Consider the following 24,518-nt stretch of genomic DNA (forward strand, 5'->3'; position numbering starts at 1 on the left):
TTTGAACAGAATAAACATATTATCTATCTAGAATAGCACATTATCCATCAAGAATCTATGGAGTGTGCATTTTTTTAAAAAAAAACATCGGGTTCAAAGAAACTCTAGTTAATTCAGTGTTTATAGTGTATTTGATGTGTGCATATGTATAATTTTTCTGGGGGGTTAGATTCCCAGGAGATATCCTGTTCTTCAGTCTTTTGTTTCTTGTTCTACCATTTTAATTAATGTGTCACATAGGTACCTTTGTTTGTAGTATGTAATATCGATAAGGGATTTTTTCACCACATTTAAGTTTATTGTTGGTGATCAATGCTTAGGCATCATTATACATGTGACACTAGTGATTGTTTTTTATTTTGTTTGTCCATGTTAATACTGCTTTCCAGGTGATATACTGCCGCCCGTGGGTCTGGTTGCTCCGCCGTCATATGTTGCCGTGGAGACGGGAAGCGGATGAGGTCATCGGGTCGCAACTGATGACGTGGCCGCTTCCCTGGTCCCGCTGTGATGACGTCGACGGGGACGCCGAGGACGCATGTGCTAGGTGGCGATCACTTGGCAGACTGGTCTATAAAGGTATCTTATGTATGTTTGTTATGTATGTTCTTGATAAAAGTCTGGAAGGACTGAAACGTTGGACCAGACCTAGCGTCTCTGACTCTTGCTCTTGAAAATAGCCCACGAGTGCCGCCTTACACAAATTTCGTATATACATATATATATATATATATATATATATATATATTGTGTGTGCAGATATGTATATATACTGTGTGTATATTGTATATATATATAATATATGTTTTATATATATATCTATATATATATATATATATATATATATATATATACAGGGCCGGACTGGGACTAAAAATAGGCCCTGGCATTTAAAGCACACAGGCCCACCTCACGTCAGCACTTGGCTCCTGGCATAGACTCCTCCCCTTACTATCCTGACTCCTCCCACTTCTTAGTCTATGCTATTGCAAATATAATTAACATTAGAGCAACATACAAGCATACCTCCCAACATGACCCTCTCCAGGAGGGACACAGGACCTCATTCAGAGTCGGTCGTTGCGGCCGCACAGTCGTACGCCACTGATGTTCGCTAAACTGCGCATGCATAAAGTTCGCAATGTGCGTGCGCACACTAGCTGTTACGATCAGAAATTTCTCTCTCCTTGAACACAGCCAGGTAGTTAGTTTGAGTGACAGATTGAACCGTTTGTGGGTGGTAACAGGGGGAAGGTGCTTGAAAACGGGGGACTGGAGATCCGAACGCAGGCGGTGCCTAATTATGCGAACAGCGTTTAATGGGAGTGCATAATTAACAAAGTAGTGTCATGGCATACGTGACATGGGAGGTTTGTACACTGACTTGATCGTAGTGCTTAAGAGAGGGTATGGTCAACCTTAAGCTCTACGACCAGCTCCGATGGTTCCCGATGGTCGCGATTAATCCTTATATCCCAGGAGATGACGTGTGTAGTGAACGAGAAGGGGGCGTGCTTTAGTCTTACGGCCGCTTCTTACCCTCGGTCGTTCAGCTAACGATCTCATCTTAGGACCGCAACTTGTGATCGCTTCATTTGCATATCTGGACCCTTTCCCCTGCGACTGTGCGGCCGCAACGACTGACTCTGAATGAGGTCCACAATGCTCTGGTCCTGGACTTCCCTGGTAAGAGGTGAGGCTGCAGCGCAGTTCAAAATTCAAATAGGAGAGCCACACCAACTGTCATTTCACACACTGCCAAACATCACTGGCTGGGACTCACTGGCAGTTGGTGTGACTCCCATATTTGAATTTTGGACTGTGCTGCAGCCCCAACTCTAGAGCCTCCACCAATCATAAATTACCAGGGAAGTCCAGGACCAGAGCATTGTGTCCCTACTGGAGAGGGTCATGTTGGGAGGTATGTACAAGTGTACATCATTCTCTGTATTAAAAAAATACACACAACTTGGCTCATCCTGCAGGGGATTCGGACATGTGCCATAGTCAGACATTTGGGGTCTTTTTACTAAGCAGTGTTAGGAGACAGAGTGAAAAGTGATAAGGTGCCAGCCAATCAGCTCCTAACTGCCCTCACAGGCTGTATTTGAAAAATGACAGTTAGGAGCTGATTGGCTGGCAATTTTTCACTTTTCACTCTGTCTCCTAACACTGCTTAGTAAATAGACCCCTTGGTATTTAGTTGGTTTTGTTAGGTATGACGTCACGATGCAGACGCGTCTTACATAAACTCCACCCGCTGAGAGAGGACAATAAAAAAGTAGGTAAGTATGGGCTATGCCCTTCGTCTTCTCATTGTTGAGCTGCCATGTAAAGGGCCCTAACTAGACATTTTTGCTCCCTAGACGTCCTGTCCTTAAAAAGCTTTTTATTTCCGCCAGGATACCGAAGTTAAGTATCAGGGTGTTAGGGGGGGGTTAGGTTTACGGTGTGGGGTCAGGGACTAGGGGGAGGGTTAGGGTTAGGCACTAAGGGGGAAGGGTTAGGGTTAGGCACTAGGGGGAGGGTTAGGGTTAGGCACTAAGGGGAAGGGTTAGGGTTAGGCACTAGGGGGAGGGTTAGGGTTAGGCACTAGGGGGAGGGTTAGGGTTAGGCACTAAGGGGGAAGGTTCAGGCTCTAGGGGGAGGGTTAGGCACTAAGGGGGAAGGGTTAGGGTTAGGCACTAGGGGGGAGGGTTAGGGTTGGGCACTAAGGGGGAAGGTTCAGGCTCTAGGGGGAGGGTTAGGCACTAAGGGGGAAGGGTTAGGGTTAGGCACTAGGGGGAGGGTTAGGGTTAGGCACTAAGGGGGAAGGGTTAGGCACTAGGGGGAGGGTTAGGGTTAGGCACTAAGGGGGAAGGGTTAGGCACTAGGGGGAGGGTTAGGGTTAGGCACTAAGGGGGAAGGGTTAGGGATAGGCACCAGGGAGGTTAGAGTCAGGCACTAGGGGGGAGGTTAGGGTTAGGCACCAAAGAGGGGGGGCTAGGGTAGGGAGAGGGGCTTAGCATACTGACCAACAAGTGTCGGTATATTAACCCTTACCGACTCTTCATAGTGTAAATCACTTAAATGAAAAACTTAATCACACACAATTCCTATAGCAGAGTGTCCAGGAGAAAAGGTTGCTTTGTGCTGTAAATGGCCTAACAGAGGGTGATGTCTGGGAGAGGCAGAGTATGACAGGAGAGAGGGAGAGAGGATGACAGAAGAGAGAGGTGACGGGGGATGTTGATGCCAGGGAAAGGCAGAAGGTGGCAGGGAGAAGGTGACAGGAGAGACAGTAAGTGACAGGGAGAGGGTGATGGGGAGAGGCAGTAGGTGACCCCAGGGAGAGGGTGACAGGCAGTCGGTGAGAGGGCACAGGCAGCAGGTGACAGGGAGAGGCAGTGGGTGATATATAGGGGGGAGGCATTTGACTGGGTGGGAAGGGGGCAATGAGATGGTGATAAGAGGGAGGACACTAGGTTGGAAAAGGGGGTACACTGGGGAGAATGAGGGGGACACTGTAATTGCCTGGGGGTTTTTTGCTGAGGGGCAGTTAGATGGGGCAGTGGGCTGGTTGGGGAAGTAAAGGGGGGAGACCCTGGGATGGGGGATCAGTGAGATGTGGGGGGACACTGGGCTGGATGGTAGGCATTGAGAATGGGGAGGTCCTGGGCTGGATTGAAGTGGGGCATTGAGAAAGGGGTGGGAGGGAGGAGCAATAGGCTAGAGAAGGGGGTACACTGGGCTGAATGAGGGGAGGACACTGGGACTAGACTGGCTGGCTGGGGATTCTTGCTGGGGGGCAGTTAGATGGGAGCAGTGGACTGATTGGTGAGGGAAGGGGGGAGACACTGCAATGGGGAGTCAGTGAGATGGTGGGGGACACTGGGCTGGATAGGGGTGTAATCTTGTGATGGGTGGCAGTGGGTAGGATGGGAATGAGACAGTGAAATAGTGGTGGGAGGAGGGAACACTGGGATGAATTAGAGTGATCACTGTGACTGGACTGGCTAGGGGTTCTAGGTGGGGCAGTGAGGTGCAGTGGGCTGGTTGGGGGAGGGATGGGGGAGACACTGGGCTGGCAGGATGGGAGACACTAGGTTGGGAGGTCAGTAATGGTGCGGGGACACAGGGCTGGAGAAAGGGAAGACACTGGGATGGGAGCACTGACCTGCTGCTATACAATTTCTGCACACTCGCTGCAGCACTGCATGCTCACATAGCAGCTTCCTGAGAAGCCCTTCTAACTCTGGCTGCTGCTGGGATCTGGGAGACTGGATCTCATTGTGTGTCTGTTAGAGGTGACTGCCTTTCCCTGGCGGTGCGGCCCGGGTAGGTGGGAGAAGGGACTAGTTTTGTGCCAAGCCCAGGAGTCAGTCTGGCAAGCGGCTGTCAATGAGAGGCTGAGCTGTGAGGAAATGAGGCGGGCCTCTCTCCTGCTCCGTCTCTAGTAAATATGTGATGAGGCCAGGCCGGCTCCTGATCAGCGCTGACCATGGCACGAATTTTTAGAAAATTAAAATAAAAAAATATACACGAAAAAATTATTTCACCGGCCCAAACACAGTGAAGTCTACCACTAATCTGCGCCTGACTGTGGCTCACTTTTGCACAGGCAAGACTTCACAGAGCCTGGAAGGAGGAGCTGAGCTGGGGACAGCCAGAGCCGGGCATAACTTAATGGCAGGATGTAGCATGAGGACGGTGCAGTGGAGCGTGGGGACGTTGCCTCTCCAGCCCAGCACCGTCCTGCAATGCATACCCCGCTTGCCGCTTCACGCCGTCCCCACACCAAGTTGTTACTTATCCAGGCAGCTAGACGCTGACTGTTTTCCCTCTGCCAAACTGTGGGCCTGATTCAGAGCCGCTCGCTCTGAATCAGGGCCGGGTTTTTTCTTTTTTTTGGAGCAGCCTCCTGGGCTTGGCACACCCCACAGCTAATGCGAGTGGCCATGATGATGGTTGCGATGGTCAAGACCATCGTGACCATCGGGCTTGCGACGAGACCCGTGTGGTAGGGTCTCGTGGCCGCAAGCCCCAGAAAGCTTTCGGCTCCACCAGAGCCGGAAGCTCTCCCACTGACATCACTTGTGATATCAGTGGGGCCCCCCCAAACGGTAGGCGTTCTCATGGGAACGCCTCTGTTTGAGCAGCCACCCCCCCCGACCCACCCACCAAAGGGGGCGAGCTGTCACTCAACATCAACAGCCCGCCCCCCTTGGTGCGAGACCCGGAGCGACGGATTGCCCGTTGCTAGCTGGATCTTGCGCATGCGCACGACGGAGCCGACTCCGTCATGCGCATTCGCTGTGGGCCACCATCGACCCGGTTGTGAGCGCTCAGCGCTTGCGACCGGGTCTGAATCAGGCCCTGTGTGTAACTGTCTGTTGCTGGCATAGTACTTGGAGTGGGGACGGGGTGCCTTGGTCTCGTCAGAGAACAGCGGCATCCTCTCTCATGATTTCAGTTCCTCCATGGGTGTGCCTCTGTCAGCCGCCAGGAGGCTGCCAGTCATACAAGGGTGATGCGCTACTGGGGGTGGGGGGGCCACATACGACAGGCAGTCCACAGTCCACTCGGCCCACCAGGAATTTTCCAGATGAATTAAACGGCCAATCCGCCTCTGTATATCTATCTATGTATGTATGTGTGCGTATGTATATATATATATATATTATATATATACTGTGTGTGTATGCATACATATATACGTTGTATATGCTGTATATACATATATTCTAACTAAATATATCTTATGTTTATTACACTAACACATGAATATATCATACACAACCTAGCACAAACATACACCCTAGCACATTATAAATAGGTTCACACACTCACCTTGATGTAGCTGATGCTGCAGGTTGTTGATGTGGGGGCGGGTACCCATTAGGCCCTGCCCCCTCGCGGCATATTGCCGCGATTTGCGGGGATCTGAGTCCTGTTCACAGTGGCACCATCTGCTCCAGCCAGGGGTATATCGGGCCGCAGGGGGGGGGGGGTTTAACTGTTACTGCTCTGGCTCCTGCTTGCAGGCTACACCATTTTCCCTTTGCCGGGGAAGTGCTCTATGACTCCTCCCACAATGGTCAGTTCGAAATATGAAACTTGGCCAGTGGAGCTGCATGAAGCTGACTGACAGCCAGGACCAGCCACTCTGATTGCATTACAAACACAATGGGAGTGACCGCAAACCACACTGTGTGACTGTGCTCCTGCCGCTGAGCAGCCTAGAGCTCTGAGAGGCTTATTATCTGCTCGGCTCATCTGGGCTTCTCGACGACTGGTCCGGCCCATCTGGTCAGCGGCCCTTCTGGCATATGCCAGAACTGCCAGATGGCCAGTCCGGCCCTGTATATATATGAAAGTAGGTGCGTGCAGAGATGCTGAATCGCTCACATTAGAAGCCATGGGCCATACTTAGATGGGTAATCTAGCAGATGGTATGCCAGATGGTAAAGTCTAAATGCAGAAGTGGGTGTCTCAGTCCTTGCACATTCGGAGGCACGGCTGTGCACCATGCAAGGGGTTAGTTGCAGCCACGACTGCGTCCAGCTTAGAATCAGGCTCTAAAAGAAGAGAGTAACCCGTTCCCTCTGCAGACCCCACCCTCTCTACAGAGCCCGCCCCCATCAGGGCTGCTTTCAAAAATTTCCTGGGCTGGTTTTCGATCCCAATCTGCCCCTGCACAGGATATTATAGTGTAAAAATTAAGTAAACCTGTTCTTCTTCTTTACCCCAGAGTCTCCAAGTGTTCTAGAAGACTTTAGGCAATTAATACACTTTAAATATAATTTCAAAGTTTTTATATTAGCATTTTCTTTAGAAATAGCAACATAACGTTCAGTACACGTCAGACAATAGCATGCACTGTTTGTACATACAGTATATAGGCATTTACGTTTTAACTGAACAAAAGAACAATACTATACACCGATAGCAATGAATATACTTATTAAACCTTAGTGTCAATTGCTGAAAGTCCTGTTGTATCTCCTTGGTTAGGTAAGTAGATTATTCTTCATCTACCTTTAGCGTTATCCTCTGGACTAAACCTAACTTTCCAAAGTCCATGAATATATAGTTGCTTTCCTGAGGAGTATGATCAGTTATACTGTTAATCCTATGACTGTGGTGCTGCCGCAGGCTCAGTTCTTATCACTTCTTAGCACATTTAGGGCCGGATTCAGTTAGCTGCGATAAATCAATAATTTATAGCCGGCAATATTATCGCACTTATCGCCCGTTTTTTGTGCGATATTATTGCCTATCCCGGCAATGCGTGCTCCTGTTTTTTGCCAAATCCTATTGTAAAACAGGCGAATCCGTATACGTGCGATAATTCTTCATGGCAAAACAGGCGAAAATGTCTCCGCATTTAGAGAAATCAGTCTGTACTCCAAAAAATGGCTAACTGACATTGGAAATCAATATAGAAGCGTATTAATGGCCGTAATAAAAATATTTTGCGTTCTTAAATTGGGTCAATTGGCGTATTTGCATAAGTGTTGAAAAATGATAAAAAGCAATATTTTTGAGAAAATTACCGCAGGACGTAAATTGGGGGTGCATTGCAATGGGTGTAAGTATATTTTTGTGTCTTTAAAGTGCACTTTAAAAAAAAAAAATTTAAATACACCTGCAGCAGCTACCTGCAATGTTGAAAACACCTGTCGCATCCATACAGTCCCCCAAAATACCAGGCCCACTACTTTAAACCCATTTTCCACTGCTGTTATTTTTTTAGACTTAAAATTTACATGTAATTTTTGCACAAATCATGCTATTTAAGCACAACTTTTTGGCTAATCTAACATTAGGGGGTGGGGGGGTGTCCAGAGGGTTCTGAAACAAATCCCACAGTTTTAGCCAAAAATAGAGATTTTGCATTTTTTTTTCACCTGCTCTGAGATGGTGAAAACTTATCGCTGGTTTCTGTCTATGCAATTATCACAGAAGAGATCATTGAATTGCGCAATCGCTGCATTATCACGATAATTTATCGCCAAAATGTTGCTTATCGCATCTAATTGAAACCGGCCCCTAGTTTAATTGTCCTTTTCCTGCTGGCTGGATGACACTTTGCAGCTTAGGATGTAGCTTTTAAAGCACCTATGTCTACGTCCCTATTTAACTGCATACCTTGCAACAATGTCTATTTCAGTAACAGTCTGTAGGTAACATTGGCTAATTTATAATTCTATTAAGCCTCGTATCCACTTGCCGATTAAACAGAGCAATTGAACGATAACGACATCGTTATCGTTCAATCGCTCATTAATCGTGCAAAGATCGGGCATGAAAATGTTGATGCGCACTCCCGCTGGTCGCTTTCAACATCAATCATCGCCTGAACAACCTGGTCAATCTGCCGATAACGACAGATTGGGCATGTTCGGAGATGAGGGAGGGTGCCTGCACTGAATGACATATCGTTCAGTATAGCCATTACAGGGGATGAGGAATGACTGTACGATTACGATGTTATAATTGTACTGTCATTACCCCATCGGCAAGTGGATATGCACCTTAAGTTATAGTTGAAGACCCCTCTTTGTCCATAGTACTGCATTGGAAGTATTGTTTTTCAACTTCACGCTGAGTTTTATCAACTGTAGTGAACTTATTTCCAATAACCAGTTATGTTGATATTTATTCCTCCCAAAAGGTTGGCACTTAAGCTGGCCACACACATGGCGATTTTTTACCCGATTTCGATGAATCGTGAGGACAAATCGTGTAAAATATATGGCCAAATCATGAAGTTCTACTCCTGATCACGATGCCGATGCGCGTCCCCGCTCGTCGCACCTCGCATCTTCAGATTTGGCGTGCTGTAGGCCAGATTTGCCAATCAGGGACACGATTTGATCCAAATCGAGAGGTTTTTTTACTCACGACATATCGTACGTTGGGGAATTTGATGCACAGGTCCCTGGATACGCCCAATCGCCATCTTGTGCAGTTCCATGGAGAGTGGAAAAGGAAAGCACGATAGAGTCTGCAGGATTACCCAGTTTGGTGAGTATTGGTACTGTATTTAATGCAACCCCACTGACAATCAATGTGTGCCAGCCACTTCTAAATGCATGACCCAGCCACCGCCTGCCGTAATGAGGCGGGCCGTGGCTGGGCCATGCATTGACCTCCCACTGCCCACAAATGTGTGCCACCCACCTACCCACCAAAGTGTGCCACCCCCCTACCCACTAATGTGTGCCAGCCAGTTATAAATGCATGACTTAGCCACCGCCCGCCATAATAAGGCGGGCGGTGGCTGGACCATGCATTAACCTTCCACTGCCCACCAATGTGTGCCACCCAACTACCCACCAATGTCACGTGACACCTATAAAATAACCTCACATTACAAAATCACTCAAAAATGTTATAAATTGATTAAAAAAATTTAGTTTAACAACAAATATTAAAAAATTACAACAACACCGATACATATATAAAATTAGTTTTTGTTGCTGTGATACATTAGTTTATGATGTTTGAATATACCACCATAAACGAATGTATGTCAACAACATAAAAATATACATTGCAACATCAAAAATAAAACATTAAAATACATATAAAAACACAGAACATTCTTGTAAAAAAACAGACAAAAATACACATAAAACACATAACAATCCTGAAAAAAAAAAACTGATTAAAATACATATAAAAACACAGAAAATTCCTGGAAAAAAACTGATTAAAATACATATAAAAACACAGAACATTCATGGAAAAAAAAAAGATTACAATACATATAAAAAACACATAACATTCCTCCTAGCAATGTCCATGGATAGTGAATGGGAATTTGTTACTGGTTTCCTAGAGATCCTCCAGGAAAAGGAGTGCCTTTGGAGGATATCCTGTTGACAGTACCACCACAAGTCAGCAAAATTGGCAGCTTTGAATGTCCTTTTGGAATATACAAATAGGGTTCATTGCGGATGCTGACCTTAAAGCAGTACGGCACAAAATATAGAATCTGTGTACCGTGTATATAAAAGAAAAGCGAAAAGTGGATGAGTCCAAAAGTTCAGGGGCTGGTAGTGACAACGTGTACCACCCAACACTCTGGTACTATGATCTTATAAGTTTTTTAAGTGAACAAGAGCCACAACGCCAGTCAGTGGTCCTGATGGCCGAGCGAGAGGGAGACCAGGAGGCGTCAGAAGTGATTGCACCGTCTGAGGATTTGTTGGTAAGTAGAGACATAGTTCATAAGTTTTTTTGTTGCTCAATCACAAGAAGTTGTCCACTGTAGTCATTTATCTCACAGATAGCCCTCCTGCCATGGCACCGCACCTGGTCCGTTGAAATAGGCCATATACTCCTCCCTCACTTCTTTGGCACGTGCTGTTGATGTTGTTGCATTTGTCGGTGCAGACACTGATGTAAACTGGGCAATCTCCTCCGGAGGTCCTACATCTTCTGGTCTAGCTGGGACTTGTCCTCGTTTGTGTAGTTTTCCTTCGCAGAAAGTTATGTAGCACACAGCACGCCAACATGACCCAATCTATTTTCTCCACACGTAGGTTTATGGTGGTGTGGAAAATGCGGAACCAGTTGCTCAGTATTCCAAACGCATTTTCCACAATGCGCCGTGCACGGAATAGACGATAGTTGTAGATCCTCTTCTCTTTGGTCAGGCCCCTCTGTGCAAATGGCTTCATCACATGTTTATGTAATGCAAAAGCCTCGTCTGCGATGAAAACGTAATTTAGGCCATCTTTGTCTTATCCAGTGGTGGCAAGTGGAGGGTTTTGTTGGTGAGTCTCTGGTAGAAAGCAGTCTGTTTGAAGGACCCACCATCTGAAGCACGGCCATTCTTGCCGACATCCACAAACAAAAATTCATAGTTGGCATTCACCACTGCCATGAGAATGATGCTGAAGAAGCCTTTGTAGTTGTAGTAATATTATCCGGTGTTGGCAGGTGGGTTGATGTGGATGTGTTTTCCATCAATGGCTCCTCTGCAGTTAGGGAAATTCCAACATTGTTCAAATTCTTCAGCGATGCTCTTCCACTCTTCCACGGTGTTAGGAAACTGGAAAAATAGAAAACATTTTTTTTAGATAAACATAACTTTAATATTGTTTTTTTTTTTCCCTATATAGACTCCCACCCAAGATCCTGATTTGTCCATCACGCCGGACCTAACTTTGATCGGGGACAGCGAGGTGGAAAACGTCACCACAATGGCCACACCCATTGAACCCTGAGCATCATCATCCTCCTTGATACCACCCCAAAAAAAATAATAATCAAAAACACACAGAACAGGAGGAGTTGTTTCTACAAAAAGCAGAAAGCATCCTTCAAAAAGCCCCTGATGCTATTGACGACTTTACTGCTCACATTAATAGTCAGATGACAAAACTGGATGCGGTAAATTCCAAAAATTTCCATTGGCTCATCTATGAGCTTCTCATTCGATCCCTAAGCAGTAATTGCATGACCATCTATATTACTGACCCTATGCTTTATTCCCCTGCTCCAAATGCCTATGTCAGGCACCCCCCAGCCCAGTTGGAGATTACTCCCCCACCCAGCACCCCAAACACAAGCAGCACCGTTTACAATGCTCTGCTGGATGCAGAGGAGAATTTGCCGCGTTGCTCTTAATGTTTTTTCTTTTGCTTCTTCTTCTGTACTATCACCAAATTTCATCACTCCCAATAGGTTCTGGCTGTATGCTATATGGTGGTGATGACACCAATTGGACAAGGTCACTACACACATGGCACAAGTACAGATTGCTGGAAGCCGGGGCCACAATCTGTACTTGTGCCATGTGTGTAATGGCCTGTTCAGTCTGGTGTCTGACCCACCGTACAACATACAGCAGGCTACCTATTGGGATTGATAAAATTTGGTGATAATGCTGTTTTGTACTGTTTATACACTTGTTTATGTAATATATTTACAATTGCATAGTGTTGTGTTCATGACTGCTATGCAGCACAGTTTTGTTAATGCACAGTTATATAAAGAGTTAAATTGAACAAAAAAACCCAACGTTTTTTCTTTCACAAGAAACAAATGTGTAGTGTGTGTTTTTTTTCTTACCTTGCAATACTGGAACTGCAGCATTTTAACAGCCTTGCAGGTCTCTGGAATGATGACACCCAAGGACTGAGGTGAGATGAGTGTACCAAACTCAGGTCTTCAAATGACCTTCCTGTAGCCAGGTACCTCAGTGTAGCCACCAGCCTCTCTTCATCAGGGATTGCCCTCTGCCACTTTGTATCTTGCCTCCGGATGTGGGGGGTCACCATAGTCAGCAACTTCTGGAAGGTGGCATCATCTATGTGCAGGTAGTTGCGATAGTCGTCCGGTTATTGTCCTTGATCTCCATCAGCAGGGACATGTGAGAGCGGGTATCCCTTTGTAGCAGCCACTCCTTAGTCCAGCATGTTTTTCTCCTTCGCTTGGCCCTCTCCTGGATCAACTGGACCCCAGCTTGGCCGACCAACACTTTATACTGATAGGGATGCATCAGCACAGAATTCAGGAACAGGATAGAATGCAGTTGCACAACACTTGCAGGTAGATAACACACTTTGTAAAAGGTAAAAGTCAAATACAAAGCAGAGCACAGTAGCAATGTACAGGTTTCAGCAGGTACACACCTAGCCTCACTAGTAGCAAAGCAGAATGTGCACAGGGTTAAAATACTGGCTGCTTTTTATACACCCTGGCTAGCCCTTTCCTTTGTTATTATTAGTTAAATTTCCCACCAATCATGAAGAGCCTCTTCTCTTGTTTTGGGAAAGTCAAGATAAAACTCACGATTCGTACGATGCGATGAATTGTGAGATTCTAAGTCAAATCTGCAGGTTTTTGGACCAAATCGTGCTCACAACTGCCAGGGAGCTCCCGTGGAGAGTTCACGCCAAATCGTACACGATGTCGGATTGTGAGCACATCGCTATATCTGTAGCCAGCTTTAGACTCAGTGGGGTAGATGTATGATAGCGGCACTTAACGTGCCGCTATACTGCTTCCTCCTGCTTCGCCTCTTTACCGAGGTGAAGCAGGATGCACTACCGATGAAATGTAAGAACATCTCATCGGCCGGAGAGGGGAAGCGTTAACTCCCCCCTCCGGCGCTACCCATTAGAGACAGCAGCGCATCAGCCTAGTGCTAATACCCTGTGTCTCTGTCCCGGCCGGCTCCACTGAGCATGCGCGGGATCTCGAAAGTATCGCAAGATCACCGCGCGCAGCCTGGAGCTGACAGCAGCCACAGAAGTGACAGCGCTATCCCTACTGTGGGGATAGGGCAGTGCCAGGCTGTAGCTGTCGATAACGACAGCTACAGCCGGCCGAACGGTCATGCGGTATGACCGTTCGTACATGGCCCTGACGCAAGATAGCAGCGCCAATAATGACAGGGGCGCATAGCGCCCCTGTCATTTACCGCCCAGACCCCCGATCATACATCGGGGAGAAGCGGTATCAGCGCACATAACATGCGCTGATACCGCTTCTGGGCTTCATACATCTCCCCCAGTAACTGGTATGGTGTTATTAAGAGTTTTACTCTGACAGTGCTCCCCAAAGCTGACGCTGTGATATCAGGCAGAACAGCCACCGTGCAGCAGCAGCACCCCGCCTCCTGTCAGCTCAGCTGTCATAGCATCACCACTGATTGTCCGTGCAATGTCTCCCTATCAGTGCTTGCTCTGTGACTGACACTGCCTCTCTGGGTGGGAGCTAGTACCTTGGCCGCCTGTGAGAAACTTGTCCTGGCCTCCAAACCTGTATGCCCATGAATTTATTCTAAACATATACATAAATTCCCTTTTTAGTTGTAAAAATATGGATTACCACATAAATTATAGTTTTATTTATATAATATATTTCTCTAACCCTTAACCAGGGTTACATATGGAAATCAGATATACTGTAAATGTAAATCAGTGAACACACTATGGACTTTTAAACTAATTAGGCTTTACGTGAAACTAGCTGTCTTAATGTCACTTTAAATCTAATATCAAATTCAAGAACCATTTTGATCTGAATTACAGACTACAACCACTTCTGTGCTCAAAGGTGAAATAATTGGTCTCAGTTACCCTATACCACGTGAATTATATTACAAATCAATATCTCAATGGCTCTATTTATCAATCATTTTTTTTACTAACATGACGTGAAAATTGGTGTTTTCACAGTCATTTCACATTATTTTAGTTTCACTGAAATGTATTAAAGGGCTTTTGGAGAAATTTTCGTGAAAAATGACTCCAAGCTTTTTAATTTGCATATGTTTAGTAAGCAGATCACGTTTCCCATACTTAGAGCCGTATTCAGTTTGAGTGGACCCGCGATACTTTTCTGCCTCCCGGACTTTTCGCCTACATCGCGTGTTTTGCAGGTGGAAAAGTATTGCACGCGTGCCCGTGTATCCCCTTATTCAGTTTGAAAGTACGTGAAAACGGGTCCCGGCGAAACTTAAACAAGCGGAAAGTCCTGTCAGATTTGGGGAAATCAGCCTGACACCACCCAAAAGATGCTCTGACATGGGGGTTAGCTATGGTTACCCCCGATTTGGCTTGATCAAAGGTATTTGGTGTTTTTAAACGGGCTCAATAGCTGCTAAATAGCGTTTTTGTATTAGTGGTGCAGAATAGTATTCAGGAGGTTTTTTTGCAGAAAATAAGTTATCCCAGCAAATTTGGGGTACTTGAAAATGGGGGTCAGCATATTTTAAAGTTGCTAAAGTTAAGTTTAAAAAATCATGAAAAATCCACCTGCTGCAAGCACCTGCAATGAAAAAACACCTAGGGCATACTTGGGTACTCCCCTGGAGTCTAATAAGCTAGTTTTTAACTTTATCCCCAACATGTTTTTTTTTCGCCCCCAAAATAAAAGTGATATTTTTTTGGGGGGTGTTCTGAAGTGTTTTTTTGTTTTTTATTTTGACGCAGTTTACCTTTGGGGGACTATCTGAAGGCTGCACGGGGATTCCCGCAATGTTGCACCCCAAAACCCCAATTCTGCACTTTTTTCCGCCTGCTATTCAGAGGCAAAACTTTTCCACCTATTACATTGTCTTTCAAATTGAATACGGCGATACTTTTCCACCTGTCTTTTTCGCCTCAAATTGAATACGGGCCTAAATGGAAAATGCGATGTGCTTGAAATGTACTAAGGGGAATTGTGAAAAAATACCAGGTGGTTTCTCTGCTGCAACAGCGCCATCTGGAGATGGCATTAAGCAGGGTTCTCCCTGGTTCCCCAACTCCTGCTCTGCTCTGCTCTGACAGCCGGCCTCCTGTGCTCAACCATGTGGTCTAAATAGACCACTAGCTGATTACTGGAAAAAAAATAGTTAATAAAAAATCAGGTTCTTACCTGCACCCAGGGGTCAGCTGGTCGGTGAGCTCTCTCATCTGGTCAGCTAGTCGCCGGGGCTCCTGCACTGTGTCCCCTCTCAGCAGTGCTGTAAATGGGCATCTCAATTTACAGCACACACCGGATGACCGGCGTCACAGACCAGGCCTGGCAACCAGCTGACCGGAGGAGAGAGCTCACCCATCACCGGGCAGGTAAGTGCAAGTGGTTGGGCAAGGGGGGTGGGGTTGTGGGATAGCGCTAGCCGGCAGCGGTGCATGTGTGGAGGCACTTTCACTGTATTTTTTGTGAAAAATACATTGAGAATTGAGCTCTGTACCTGCTTGAGAATGTTAATACGGAATGGGATTGAAATACCGGCTGCTCAAGAGCCGCCGGTTCAAATCCCGACAGTGACTGGCCGACAGGTGAAGATCCTGATACCCGGTGGTAACTATGCTAACCCTCCCCTCTCCCCCCCTCTAACCCACCCTTAGGGGTGCCTAACCCTAACCTCCCCCCCTAGTGCCTAACCCTAACCTCCCCCCCATGGGTGCCTAAACCTAACCCCCCCTCCCCGCACCCTAATCCTAACCCTCCCGGGGGGTGCCTAAACCTAACCCCCCCTTCCCCTAGCCTAACCCTAACCTTCCCCGGGGGGGTGCCTAACCCTAAGTCCACCTGCGGTCCCTAAACCTAACCCCCCCATTCCTGGGCTAAATGTATACTTACCCGGCAGAGAGGACGATCGGTCCAATGTCCTCGGCGTTCCGGCGTCGAGATTAACATAGGCATCGGTATTTCGATGCCTATGTTAAATCCCTTGCCGGGATTAAGAGGCCACCGGTCTCATAACTACATCCCGTTAATACATTCTTGTGATAGTCCCTAAATTCGTAATATGAATTTAGGTGAAATGATCACACTACCACCGCATTTGAAATGCAGATTGTGGTAAGTAGGGGCCTAAGGGGCATAAATTATTCATCACTGGTCCTCTGCTAATTATGTATTCGACTCCCAGCGAATTGTGATGGCAGATCCTATACAACTATTCAGTATTGCTCTGGAGTGGAGACAGCTGCTCCATACAGCACGTGTCCTTTGCCAGGTTTGACCCGGGCAGTATATTAAGTTGTTTAATTATATAAATATATAATTTAAAAAATTGTAAAAGAGCTGCAGTCAAAAAACATGGGGCCTGATTCAGCAGCGATCGCAACTGCGGTTACGCAAAATCGGCCGATTGTTGCGTTCTGCGCATGCGTAGGACTGTGCAGGAAAGCGACCAGGACTGTGATTGCAGTGACTACGCAGACCCATTGCAGAGTGATGGACAGGAAGTACTGTTTGGGGATGGTGACAGGGTGGAACCCCATTACAGGGGCGTGCATAAATTAGCCACTGCGATGCCATACACAGCTTGGGCTTTCACTGCGTGTGATGAAGTCAGCAAATCCTGAGTAAGGTCAGAGCTTGTGCAAGTGTGCGTGAGGCTCCGATTGTATTCGATGTTACTGATGGTCTCGCAGTCTTGCTAAGTATTGCGAATGTGTGTAAGGTGAGGCTGGCGTCCTTATGTTGGGCTGCGTATGGCATTGCGATTGCAATCATTAGCACATCTTCGCAGTGAGACTGTGTGCATAATCGCTATTGTGATCACAGTTGCGATCCCTACTGAATCAGGCCTATAGTACATACCCTTTAGATACTGATTACAGGAACATAAAATAATGTGCATAAATCGACTTATATTAGTCTCCATGTGAAAGGATCATACCTCCTTTGTATTTTTGCTCATGTGAGCTGCTCTCTTAATGCTCACTACCCGGCTAACACTATTTATCAGAGCCATAACTCTGGTGCCATGTGCAAGAAAGTGCCCCCCCCCCAGATAGTCAGGCTATGCTAGGACTTCTAAGTCCTGAGCACTATATATTAATATTTTAAAAACTGCAGGTGAACACTGGTGACAGCAGCTGGCACATGAGCCTAGGTTGGCACACAGCATCCGCCATCACTCCTCCCTGGAGCGGCCCCTGGGTAACCCCCTCCTCCCTCTGCCCATATAAAGCTGTATTGCATTCAGACTCTGTGATGTAGACCTGCCTACTCTTGGGTGCTGCGGTGGGCAGAGAGGGGCTGGCAGATAGGGGGGTATAATCATGGTAGCAGATATTAGAGGTGACAGGGCATAGAAGGAGGTTGGTAGATAATGGGGGCTGGCTAAAGATGGCAGAGGGATGGTGGCAGTTCATGGTGGTATCTGGCAAGGGGTGGCAGATAGTGGGGTGACTGGCAGGGGGTGGTAGATAGTGGGGTGACTGGCAGGGGGTGGCAGATAGTGGGGTGGCAGGGATAGAATGAGGGTGACAGTTAATGGTGGCTGGCTGGGGGTGGCAGATAGTGGGAGTGGCAACCCCTGGCCCTTAGTACATGGCACAGGGGGCCCTGAGGGGGCACCACTTATTGCTAGATTTTAATTAAGGACAGTCAAGGGATGAAACAACTCATACATCTCTGATAATCACAGCACTCACTTTAACGTATTATTTATCTAGAACCTTCTAGAATATTATAGCTAGAACCTGATTGGTTGCTATGGGCAACAACTCCACTTCTAAAAAAACCCACACAAATATACCCCTTAGTGTGTACCCAGTTGTAAGCACTGCTTAAGCCGCATGAACCCAAATAGATACTTTCAAGTTCATAAACCATGGTTCCAACTAGAATTCATGCTCAGGGCTTGCCATGGGTACATCTGGTAGTGTTAACAATGAGGCCACACAGTTGGGTATTTTATGCATTAGCAGAGTTTAAATTAAAATAATATTAATTCTCTGTATTGTCATTTCTTTCAGAGTTGGATGATTCTTCATATAACTTCAATGAAGGGTTTTTTAGGACTGCAGGTGAGAAGAACACAAGGGTACAATTACGAGTAGATAGGATTATTGTTACTCAATAACTAGCGTGACATGATTTTTTTCAAAGGTAGCAGCCTCAGTAACTAATGGGTAAATGTAATAGCTTGCGAAATGCAGGCATCTGTAAGTTCCCAGTTAGTCTGCCCAAAGTTTTAAAGGGCAATCATTTAAAAGGCAAAACCAAACTTTTTCCCTGTTAAATGATTGCCCCTTTAAAACATTGGGCAGACTCACCGGGAACTTGCTAATGCCTGTATCACACAGACTATTACTACCAAATGTTTAGGTTGAGACATTGGTCTCCATCCTCTAATACCATACTTGTGTACACTCCTGGTTATGTCTGGAAAACTCCTGGGTTTCAGGTAGGTCTCCCAGGAGAGTAGACAGCCTCTTGAATCCCCAAAGAAGTAGGAGGTTATGGGGTTGATGGCAAAACGCAACCCTCTCAACTCTAAATATTCCATTTTAAATTTCCCCCACATTCATGGGGATATTTATAATGGGTGCAGGGTGTGTACACTTCATTTTCCTGGAGATAGGCACATATGCAGTAGACTCTGGCACAGTGCTAGAGTTTACGGAGGACATGCACCAGCGAGAGAGGGGAAGAGGACACGAACTGAGGCTGCACACAGGCCCTCCCCTCTCTTGACCTTCCCCTGGTCCTAAGGTCCCCCCTTGTTCCTCCAGCAGGACACACCCCAGCTTTACACTGAGCTTTCTGCTAAACTCCTTATTGAGATGCTGATGGATGTAGTCACACATGTTACCATGCTCCATGGCATGGTAGTTGTCACAAAAGTTATATTCAGAAATGTTATGGCGAATGAGTGACACTGTGGTTAGCATTGCTGTCTCAAAGCCCGATGGCCATGGGTTCAACTCCAATCAAGGCCCTATCTGTGTGAAGTGTTTATGTTCTCCCCTATTTGGGTTACCTAAAGCCGTTCCATGTTACTTCCACATTTCAAAGACATACTGGTAGCTTAATTTGAAGAAATTGGTAGTTATATGTGTGTGTGTGTCCATTTGGTAGGGAACTCATATATATTGTATTCCACAATGGTGCAGCGACTTTCGTGAATCATTACATATTCTTTGTAAAGTGTTGTATAATACGTTTAGACTGTATAACTAATGATAATATAATATGCTAAGCCATAAATGATTGCTGGCCACTGAGTGTGACACCAGGTATTGTAGGATCAGGCAAATCTCTGTTTTGTGATGATCTTGCTGTGTTTTTATTCTGTTCTGTTGCAAGCTAAGATCTGCGCTATAATCCATCCATTGTTTACACCAGGTCGGCAGAAGAAGGCTACACGTGGTTGGATAGCAACAGCTCTGGTGGTCCTATTGGTCTTAATATTCATTATCTTGGCCATCCTTACTGGACTCTTATATGGTTATTGTAAGTATTAGAAGAGTAGGTATAGGGGAAAACGGGCACATGCTGATGACACGATGGAGTGTACAGACCACAGAGTGATGGAAATACGATTACATACAGGAAATACATGTGTGAATAGGTGAAGTAAGGAGGAAAGGGTTTTACTATATTAATCATGAGAGTGAGGGGACATGGGGACATTTTTTATTGTGTCTGACGTGTTTATTACATTGCTCAGAGGGCCTGATTCAGACCCGCTCGTAAGCGTCCGCACACTCGCTCTGAGCGATGGTCGCACAACTGCGCATGCATATGGTTCGCAATGCGCATGCGCAAACCAGTCATTGCGGTCGGAAATCGTGCGCTCGTAAAACACAGAGGGGCTGCTATTTTGAGTGACAGAATGTACCGTTTGTGGGTGGTAACGGGGGAAGGTGCTTGAAAACGGGGGAGTGGTTGTGCGAACGCAGGCGTGCCCAACGGTCAAAAGGGTGTTTAATGGGAGTGCATAATTAGCAAAGGAGCGTCATCGATCACGTCACATGGTTGTCTTTTAGCCTGAACTGCTCGCAGTGATTACGGGAAGTAATTCCTACCTCAAGCACTGCGAGCAGTTCAGATGCCGTTCAATGTTCCCGATTAATCTAATAAAAACAGGAGATGACGTGATTTGAGAACGGCAAAGGGGCGTCTTGAAAAAATAGCGAGCGCATTTAGTGGACGCTTGCACAGACATAGAGGCGTCCTCACACCGCAAAGAGCAAGCGCTCAATTTAAATATCCGGCCCCTTTTTGAAAGCGAGCGGCCGCAAATAGCATCTGGGTCTGAATCAGGCCCAATGTGTGCATAGAAATGCTCTTGTGCCAAAACTACAACATGGAGGTGTAAAAATGGCTCCATTAGAAGTTTAGGATCAGATCTGGAGACCACGCGCTCTGAACTGGTATAATAGACAAGTACGTTTGCTCAGATTTGACAGTGCAAAGTTTCACTGCTACAGGCAGCTGATTTTCGGATAAGCTGTTTCCACCTCTGCTTCTAGCAGCAAGTTGGGAGCTTAATAATCGGGGGCCGTCCGGCCCCTTATAATTAACATAATGAATAGACCCCTTAATATTAAATATTATTATTTAATAATAACATACTTTTGTTCTGCTCCACAAAAAACAAAAGCCAGAAAGAGATCTGGTGAAATGAATACACACATTACCTGGGTGGTATTGTAGCAATGTAATCTGCTATTTGCCTAGCCATCCATTGCCAACGAGATCACTCATTATATGCAGGGCCATAGAGAGCTGGGCCGGGGGAAGGTGGCGTGTCATAATCGCTAAGGCATGTCCCCACCCTCTAAAGCCTGATGCAAATCTGGAGGGGGGGTGACGTGATCAGTGTGATTGCTCCACCCCACAGGCAGAGAAGACTCCAACTGCAGCTCAGCACACAGCAGCGTGTGCTCGACTACTGACAAGTTAGGGGGAAGGGTTGCATTGCACCCCGGGCCCCCACTGAGCCCATTCAACAAGCCTGGGCCCGGGAAATTAGTACCCGCTCCACCCCTCAGTGCCCCTGATTATATGGATCACACAGGATCAGGAAGCAACTGGTTTGATATTCTATTCTAGTACAGTATGTTACCAGCATAGTTACAATGAGTGAGTAAAACCAGTATACTGAGAATCTCCCTAAATTAGGGCCTGATTCAAAGATGGAGGCAATGGTGATGTTTGCAAAGCTGAGCAGTTATTTGCTACTGTACAAGCGCAAACAGTCCAGAAAACTCCAACATCGCATGCGTCACCCTAAGTGTGAAGTTCCGTAGGCTGTTGTGTATGGAATTGGAGGATTAGAGCTGGCGCCACAAGACCATGTGCATTCCTGGGAGATGTTTAGAGTCATTTTAGAAGGAGACACTGGAGTATTTAAAACCACCAGCGGATTTCTGCTGTCCCCGGGCATTGAAAGTGGGCGTCTCAGAGCTTGCACTGTTCAGTGCACATTATTACACAAGAGGAAGCATATTACCGCCAATGTGACTCCACAAAAATTCTCCATCATGCATGCAATAGCGTCCACCTCTGTATCAGGCCTTAGTTACAGCGTGGCAGGCAGGGCCATCATGAGAAATTGCAGGCCCTTGTATTGTGACCATACATATAGGGGTGTGTCCATATATATATGGGGGTGTGACCACATACATTTAGGGGTGTATATATATATATATATATATATATATACTAGGGATGTGCAGGCTCGGATAGGTTCGAGTTTGCACGTGGAGTTCGGATTTTTCCCTCCAAAAAAACGGAACTCAGAACGAGGCAAAACGTCATCTTACATGGACGAACATCATCATTCCTGGACAAAAGACCAGGAATGATGATGTTCGTCCATGTAAGATGACGTTTTGCCTCGTTCTGGGTTCCGTTTTTTTGGAGGGAAAAATCCGAACTCCACGTGCAAACTCGAACCTATCCGAGCCTGCACATCCCTAATATATACATATATATAGGTGTGGCCATACATATGGGAGTGTGGCTATGGCAAGTTGGGAATTTTACCCCTCCTCCCCCTGTAGATGTCAGATTGCAGCAATGCTAAAGCGGAAACAGCCACACCCACACCAATTATTGGTTCATGGCTTCATCTCTTTGTCAGGCCCCAGGATACTTTCTGCCTTCCTTTCGCTACTGGTTCTATTGTTTTGGTAGATTTGCTATGCTTTGCCATATGATAATTAGGGGTGTGCACCGGACACTTTCGTGTTTTGGTTTTGGATCTGGATCTTTCTTCGTGTTTTGGATCTGGATTGCTTTTGCCAAAACCACCCTTCCGTGTTTTGGGTTCTGGGTTTTGTGTTTTGGTTCTGTATAAAAACAGCTATAATCACAGAATTATTTTTTTTGTTGTTGTTCCTATGCTATTATTAACCTCAATAACATTAATTTCCACTCATTTCAAGTCTATTCTGAACACCTCACAATATTGTTTTTAGGCCAAAAGGTAGCATCCAAGTTAGCTGGATGACTATGCTAAGCGACACGAGTGGGCAGTACAAACAAGTGGCCCATCTAGGAGTGACACTGCAGTGGCAGACAGGATGACAGTTTGAACAACTAGGCCCCAAACTTTACATAATGCAAAGAAAAAAAAGAGGTGCAAGATGGAATTGTCCTTGGGCCCTCCCACCCACCCTTATGTTGTATAAACAGGACATGAACACTTTAACAAAAAAATAATTTCAGCGCCAGGGTCTGCCACACGACTGTGGCTGAAATGATTGGTTCGTTTGGGCCCCCACAAAACAAGCTGGCAATTAATCTGTCCCTGCACAAACTGGCTCTACAGAGGCAAGGTGTAATCCTCATCCTTTGATGATGCACGTGCGGCTAACGCACACACAAACACAGAAAAATAAACACTTTTTAAATGTTTTAATTTTTTGGGGCACTTTGGGAGCTACACCACCCTTCAACAGACCAGTCGGCCCTTGACTTATGAAACAGGTGCACGCTTGGCACTGCTACTTTGTTGATGCACGTGCGGCTAACGCGCACACAAACACAGAAAAAAAATGTTTTGCACTTGAGGGGAGCACCCCTGATGGACAGAGCACCCCCTGGACAACACTACAGCACCCCTTTAGGACTACAGTGACACAGGAGCCACTGAAGCCCCCCCTCTTCTGTCTGCACACAGCTCCTATGGCAGGGTTGCCTACCCTCCCGATTCGGGCGGGAGCCTCCCGATAAACGGGTGCAGCTCCCGCCCCCCCGGAAAGGCAGGCAAGCCTCCCGCATGCTGCCGATCCCCTGTCTCCCGCCTGTCAGTACCTGATAAGCCCCCTTCAGCGGGGGGGGGGGCGCTGACGCGATTCGCGTCATTTTGGCCCCGCGCCCTGCTTCACAATGCCTGCATTTTGGCATTGTGTAGCGGGGGTGGGGCCAAAATGACGCGATCGCGTGGCCCCGCCCCTTGTCACACCCGGAAACGGCCTTCAGCCCGCCCGGCCATGCCCCCTTTTACCAGCCACGCCCCCTGTTCTGCCGATCTGGCTGCTCCCTCCCGGAAGGAGCAGCCAGATAGTCGGCAAGTATGTCCTATGGACAACACAGCATTTATGGGACAACAGTACGGCACAACAAAGCCCAGCCAGCCCCTATGGACTTTGGACACTGGGCCCGACTCAGACCCGCTCGCAAGCTGGTCGATGGCCATGTGCGCGTGTTTGTGTGCGCGTTTCTGTGCGCTCGCATCCAAAAGGGGCGGCTGTCGATGTTGATCGACAGCTCGCCCCATTTGGTAAGTGGGTCGGAGGGGTGGCTTGCCATACAGAGGAACGCCTGCCATTTGGGGGTGGCCCCACTGACATCACGAGTGATGTCAGTGTTGAGCTTCTGGCTCTATTAGAGCCAGAAGCTCACTGGGGTTTGCGGGAACGAGACCCTACCACAAGGGTCTCGTCACAAGCCCGATGGTCGCGATGGTCGCGACCATCACCTGGCCGCTCGCAAAAGCTGTGGGTGGTCACCCACAGCTATGCGAGAGCCAGGAGGCCGGTTTTAAAAAAACATGTGGCCGCCCTGATTCAGACCAAGCGCTCGCTTTTTGCGAGCGGCTCTGAATCAGGCCCAGAGCCCCTAAGGACAATAGTAGCTCCAGCACAGTAACCCCCACCCTCCCTCTATGAACAACATAGCCTTTATGGGACAACAGCACTGCACAACACAGCCCAGCCAGCCCCTACAGACTTTGAACACAGGGCCTGATTCAGAGCCGGACGCTATTTGCGGACGCTCGTTCAGAAAAAGGGGCTGGCTATTTAAATTAAGCGCTCGCTCTTTGCGGTCTG

General features: G+C 46.9%; 1 protein-coding gene across 2 annotated transcripts in view; it reads left to right on the forward strand.

The window, feature by feature from the left end:
• Positions 1 to 24,518, forward strand: part of LOC148515101 (perlucin-like protein) — a 79,089-nt gene that overhangs the window by 24,157 nt on the left and 30,414 nt on the right. Inside the window, exons 2-3 of one of the 2 annotated variants that reach the window (XM_088480447.1) lie at positions 18,207 to 18,257; positions 19,579 to 19,686. In XM_088480447.1, coding sequence (XP_088336573.1) covers positions 18,207 to 18,257; positions 19,579 to 19,686 — 159 coding nt within the window. The remainder of the gene's footprint in view (positions 1 to 18,206; positions 18,258 to 19,578; positions 19,687 to 24,518) is intronic. The other variant, XM_088480448.1, reaches the window with a different exon arrangement.

This window comes from Taudactylus pleione, unplaced genomic scaffold (assembly GCF_031769625.1).
Source record: "Taudactylus pleione unplaced genomic scaffold, aTauple2 ptg000253l, whole genome shotgun sequence".
Lineage (NCBI taxonomy): Eukaryota > Metazoa > Chordata > Amphibia > Anura > Myobatrachidae > Taudactylus > Taudactylus pleione.